The sequence below is a fragment of the Labrus bergylta genome, chromosome 1 (genome assembly GCF_963930695.1).
Source record: "Labrus bergylta chromosome 1, fLabBer1.1, whole genome shotgun sequence".
NCBI classification, from domain to species: Eukaryota; Metazoa; Chordata; class Actinopteri; order Labriformes; family Labridae; genus Labrus; species Labrus bergylta.
The window spans coordinates 36,509,184-36,515,717 of NC_089195.1; the positions used below are offsets into that span (position 1 = coordinate 36,509,184).

The 6,534-nt window shown below is 49.2% G+C and overlaps 1 protein-coding gene across 1 annotated transcript; it reads right to left on the reverse strand.

The window, feature by feature from the left end:
• Window positions 1–4,227: 4,227 nt before the first annotated feature.
• LOC109978669 (ESF1 homolog) lies at window positions 4,228–5,968 on the reverse strand. Its single transcript, XM_065960466.1, has one exon. The coding sequence runs from the start codon at window positions 5,453–5,455 to the stop codon at window positions 5,135–5,137; it is 321 nt and encodes a 106-aa protein (XP_065816538.1). The 5' UTR covers window positions 5,456–5,968; the 3' UTR covers window positions 4,228–5,134.
• Between the last annotated feature and the right edge of the window lie 566 nt (window positions 5,969–6,534).

Genomic DNA, 6,534 nt, shown 5'->3' on the forward strand with positions numbered 1-6,534 from the left:
AGAGCCAATATGCAAATTATTGATTAATACTAAATATCTAGTTAAAAATGATTAAAATCTAATAACAGTAATTTCATGTAAATTCATAACGTTTAAAATTGTTTTAAAGGCATAATTTAGTCATTTATAAATGATAAAAAGGTTATTGTTTATGTTCTTGGATCCAAGATCCAAGATGGCGGCGCCCTGCTCGGCTGCGGCTGCAGTGGCTCGTGATAGCAACAGGAATATAATGGCAAATAACCCAGTCAGTTCTGATAATTTCACAGTAAACCTGCAGCGAAGTTACTCTAAAGTAATATACGACCGCCAGGCAATTTTAGTTTTAGGTAAATCAAACAGTTTCAGTCCGGTAGATGCGACTACTCTGGACCTTCTACGTAGCCTCGGAATACTACGCCGGCTACATCCAGCGGCCTGTGAAGCAGCGGAGCCTCGTACCAGCGGTGTCCGCCAGTGGAGGAGACGGAAGCGGTGTGACCGGAAGCAGAAACGGGGATGCCGAGCGGGGCTAACAACCAAGCTAAAAGCTAACCCACACAGAACGCCGCTTCCTTCCATCATGCTTTCTAATGTCCGCTCCCTGGAGAACAAACTGGACTACCTGAAGCTGGATTTAACTGAGATGAGAGACTGCTGCGTCATATTTCTCACAGAAACGTGGCTGAAACCATCCGTTCCAGATGAGGCAGTTAGCATAGAGGGGCTAACATTATTTCGGTCGGATAGGAGCAGCTCTCTCACTGGTAAATCCTGAGGCGGCGGTGTTTGCATATACACCAACAACAACTGGTGCAACAACGGTGAGATAGTCTCAAGTCACTGCTCTCCTGATGTAGAACTACTGACTATAAAATGCAGGCCTTTTTATTTACCCCGGGAATTCACTGTTATGATCTTCACAGCAGTGTACATTCCTCCCAGTGCAAACACCAGAGAAGCCCTGAATGTTTTATACCGCTCCATCAGTGAACTGCAATCTACACATCCAGAGGGAGTTTTCATTGTGGCAGGGGACTTTAATCAGGCCAATATGAAAACTGTTTTTCCTCATTTCCACCAATATGTGGATTTTGCAACCAGGGGTGGGAGCACGCTGGACCTGGCCTACAGCAACATCAAGAAGGCATTCAAGGCTGCACCCCGCCCCCACCTTGGCTCCTCAGACCATCTCTCTGTGATGCTAATTCCAGCATACAAGCCCCTGCTGATCAAGAAAAAACCCACAGTGAAGCAGGTGAGGGCCTGGCCTGAGGGAGCTATGGAAGCATTACAGGACTGCTTTGAATGCACGGACTGGGACATGTTCAAGGCGGCTGCTACGGACAATCACCAGACGTGTGTGGAGGAGTATGCCGAGTCTGTGTCTGCATACATTCAGAAGTGCATGGAGGATGTTAGTGTGATCAAGAACATCTCCACACGGGCCAACGAGAAACCCTGGATGACTAGTGAGGTACGTGCAATGCTGAAAGCCCGGAACGACGCTTTTAAATCTGGCGACATGGTGGCACTAAAAACAACCAGAGCCAACCTGAACCGTGCCATAAAGGTTGCAAAGCGTGCTCACAGTCAGAAAGTGCAGGACTTCTTCGAGGACCCCACGAACACCAGACGAATGTGGCAGGGCATCCAAGTCATCACAGACTATAAAGCTACTCATCCCCCCTGTGACAACAACATCAACTTTCTCAACGACCTCAACAACTACTTTGCAAGGTTTGAGGCACTCAACACCACTCCAGCGAGGAAATCTATTCCTCACTCCGATGAGCAGCCAATCAGCCTGGACGCAGCTGATGTCCAGAGAACCCTGAGGAGAGTGAACACCCGGAAAGCAGCGGGCCCTGACGACATACCGGGACGGGTGCTTAAGGAATGTGCTGACCAGCTGGCTGGGGTTCTCACAGACATCTTCAACACCTCGCTGATCCAGGCTGTGGTACCTTCATGTTTAAAGACTGCTACAATTATACCAGTGCCTAAAAAATCCACAATCTCCTCGCTCAATGATTACCGCCCTGTAGCACTAACCCCCATCATGATGAAGTGCTTTGAGAGGCTGGTAAAGGACCACATTGTCTCCAGACTTCCCCCCACATTCGACCCGTACCAGTTTGCTTACCGCCCAAACCGCTCCACAGAGGATGCCATCTCCTCTGCACTCCACCTGGGCTTACAACATCTGGAAGAGAAGGACACACATGTGCGGATGTTGTTTCTGGACTTCAGCTCAGCGTTCAATACAATCATCCCGCAGCATCTGGTGAGCAAACTGGCCCCCCTTGGTTTCAGCACCCCCCTATGTAACTGGCTGCTTGACTTCCTCACAAACAGACCCCAGTCTGTGCGGGTGGGCAACAACACCTCCAGTGTCATCTCCCTGAGCACCGGCTCCCCTCAGGGCTGCGTCCTGAGTCCGCTGCTGTTCACCCTGATGACCCATGACTGCTGCGCCAGGACCACATCGTGAAGTTTGCAGACGACACAACAGTAGTGGGCCTCATCCGTGACAACAACGACATGGACTACAGAGAGGAGGTGAAACATCTGGTTGACTGGTGCAGAACCAACAACCTGACCCTGAACGTTGATAAAACCAAAGAGATCATCGTCGACTTCAGGAGGCGCCAGCCCAGCCACACACCACTCCTCATCAATGGCACAGCAGTGGAGAGAGTTAGCAGCACAAAGTTCCTGGGGGTGCAGATAACAGACACTCTGACCTGGTCCCTTCACACCGGCGCTCTTGTGAAAAAAGCGCAGCAGCGCATGCACTTTCTGCGTCGGATGAAGAGAGCACACCTCCCTCCTCCTATTCTCACCACCTTTTACAGAGGCACTATAGAGAGCATCATAACAAACTGCATCTCTGTCTGGTCCGGAGCCTGCAGTGCCTCCGACTGGAAGTCCCTGCAGAGAGTGGTGAGGACGGCGGAAAAGATCATTAAGACTCCACTTCCTCCCATCCAGGAGATCGCAAAGATCCGCTGTCTGACCAGGGCTCAGAAAATCAGCAGAGACACCTCCCACCCCCACCAAGGACTGTTTTCGCTGCTGGACTCTGGAAAGAGGTTCCGCAGCCTCCGAAGCAGAACTTCCAGGTTCTGTAACAGCTTCTTCCCACAGAAAGGGGTCGGGGCGGGGGAGGCGGAGCTAAAGTGAGACCCCCTGCTCGTGCGCTGTCGCTCTACCTTCACTTACTCTCTCATTTTTAATGAGGGGAGAGACTCCTCTGACCGGCTTCAGCTGCCTCATGCCCCCCTGACTGTCTTCAGCAAACAGTGTCCACGGACTCCCAGTTCTCCCAGTAATGAGATCATGAAAATCTTCTTTCATTGAATGATATTTTTTCATTATATTTTTAACCCAGAGAGACAGCACAGTCTAAATTACACAAATCAGTCACGTTACCGAGACGTGTGCATGACTCAGTCTGCGAGTTTAGCCGATTAAAAACAGGAAGTTATCCATTACTCTGTTTCTGTTGCCATGGTGTTGAAACTACACTACAATCAAATCGATGTTTAACAATCTTCAATCGTGGCGACAACCCGACGTGCAGATTGTGCCCGCCTGTCCCAAACAAGCCTTTGTAAAAATCTGATTGGTTCAATAGTTTGTCATTTTCTCTCCGTGGCTCAGAATGTGAATAGTTTGGAGCTTCTTCTCTGATAAACAAACAAACGTACCGGAGCTTCTTAAAGATGCTGCATCACAATAAAAGCTTTTATTTTGAAGGAGCTGCAGGAACCAGCTTGTCCGTTTGAAACGTCTCAGCTGTGAGAGGAGAGAATCGCGTACACTGCTCTTTGCTCAGTGTCACGATGTATTGAAGAAGGAGCAGATGTTTTGAGGAGCAGCAGCGTGCTCCTCCTCACCTGCTTCAGGACAAAAAGGTGGATGTGTGAACACTTCCTGTCAATCACAGCGGGGTCTGAATAACGAGCTGCGGAGAACACGACCCGGTTTGGTTTTGAAGTAGAAACAAATCGTTCCGTCTCCCGAAAAAGAATCTGCAAAACATCTTAAACAGCAGCCTGTGATTGGAGACGCTTTAAGGGAAGCAGAATGTGGAGACTTGGTTTGATTGACAGCTCCAGGACGTGATGACTGCAGGGCGTTCTGCTGAATCCAAAGGACCAATCAGAAACACAGAATTCACAAGATGTTATGTTGTCATCTTCATTTGACCTGCAGATAAAATTATCCTCATGCCAGATCATCTTCACATCACAAACTTCTCTTTATTGGAACTCGAGTTACCAAAGAAACATTCATTTAAAGAAAGAAAACTTTTCACCACTTTAGAAACAGCGTCACTCTGTCACTCCCAATTCACACACACTCCGTGCACGCCGCGGTCTGTCAGCGCCGCGGTTTTTGCTCCATCGGGCGGCGCACTCTGCCCCCACTGGATCCTTCACAGGAGAACTACTCCGACTACGAGTGATGGAAAATACGATCAGGAGTCCGTATGTTGTGTTTTATTTTGAAATTGACAGGGCGTTTCGTGGGTTTCCTCGTCTGACTTCCTGTCCAGCTTGACGCGTGCCTGCAGCGTGCTCCGTCAGAAACAGACTCACAGCGTGTTTGAAACGCGGCGCTCGCTGTGGAAACACGATCATTGAGTAGAGTGGCGGTGAGCTGCGGTGTAGTGCACGGCGCTGACCGTGCACGGCGCTGACCGACCGCGACGCTCTTGGAGTACGTGGAAACGGGGTAAGATGCTGACAGCTCACAGAAACATCAGCTCACAGCTGCTGGAGGAACAATCTCCCCCAAAGAAAGCTGAAATGTGAAAAGTGATTTACTAAAGTAAAAACCTCGGTGTCATGATGGTGAACGTGTTTCTTGAGGTCCAGGGCGTCGCTCTCTTCTTCTTCATGTGTTTGAAAATAACTGCAGGGCTTCTTTAAGAGTTCTGTGTGAAGAAACTGTCCAAATAAAACATTCTCACAGCATGTGATGCAGCACCATTCACTTTTTCCTGCACCTTCTTCTACTTTGTGGCGTCTCTTTCTGTATAAAAACATCAAACAGGAAGTAGAGTTCATCAGGAGAAACTGTTCCTGCAGGCTGGGACTTCTCCCAGTCTCTGCCGGTCTGCACACTTTTGTGTTGAGAGTTCCACCTACACCAGTTTCTGTTTCTTGCGAGCCTGAAACTGCTCCGTTTTGCTTTTAATCGACTTGACGAGCATAGACAGACTCGGGTCCATCGCTTTCTTCGAGGTGAGGTCGACCGCCGCCGCGGCGTCACGGTCCTTTTCCCGTTTCTTCCCCGCCACCTGCTTCCTGTCGGCTCCCTCCCCCTGATCTCTGAGCCCGTCCTCCAGGCGCCGCTGCTCCTCGTCTCTGCGGCGCTGCTTCTCCGTCAGGATGCTCTGCGTGGCGTTGGTCTTCTTGTAGCTGGGGTGGGAGGGGTCCAGGTTGAAGAGGTGGGAGGTGAACATGGCCTGGAAACGAGGGTCCTTCACATCCACCTGGACGCACAAACAGAGAGAGAGGGAGAATGTTACAACATCGTCATGACCACGATTTAGTCAACACAGAGCTAACAGCCTTCCTTTGACTCCATCACACCACGAGAGAGGGAAATGAACGTCTATATATTTATTTCTTCTTCAGGTCGACTGTTCATCTTTGAAATCAGATCAAAACACGTTAAACGGGACGATTGTGGTCAAAACAAAAGTTTGAACATTTAGCGGCCGAATGCTAAAGTCAAGTCCTGGAAACCGGAGGACATTCAGCTGGAGCAGCACGACCTGTGACATCATCACACCCACCTGGAATTGGTCTTCCTGCTGAAGCTCCTCCCCCTTCTTCTTCAGCAGCTTCTTCTTCTTCTGGCTCAGATTCTGCTGCTCCACGATCTTATCGTAATTAAAGTGTTTGTGTTTGGCTTCGTCGCCCTCGTCCTCCATCAGCAGGGCCATCTCCGCCTGCACACACACACACACACACACACACACACACAGAAAACAAACACACACACACACACACACACACACACACAGAAAACACACACACACACACACACACACACAGAAAACACACACACACACAGAAAACACAATCACACACACACACACACACACACACACAGAAAACACACACACACACAGAAAACACAATCACACACACACACAGAAAACACACACACACACACAGAAAACACAATCACACACACACACACACACACACACACACACACACACACACACACACACACACACACACACACACACACACACGTTGAGATGCTGTCTTCAGGTGATATTTACAGATGTGATAAACTCACGTGGAGCTGCAGCCATTGACCTCTGACCTTTTGTTTCTCCAGCTCTTCTTCCTCCTCAGCGGTGCGCTCCTCCTCCTCCCCTTTCTTCTTCTTCTTCTTCTTCTTCTGTTGCTTCTTCACGTCTGCACACACACAAAACAAATCATGACCTGACACGCTGCAGAGCTCTGAAGATCAAACAATTCAATTCAGACACGTTAGAGACACGTGAGAGCATGAATAAAAACC

Excerpts from the sequence above, each read along its gene's own strand:
- LOC109978669 (XM_065960466.1), bottom strand. The coding sequence starts at position 5,455 with ATGTTCACCTCCCACCTCTTCAACCTGGACCCCTCCCACCCCAGCTAC.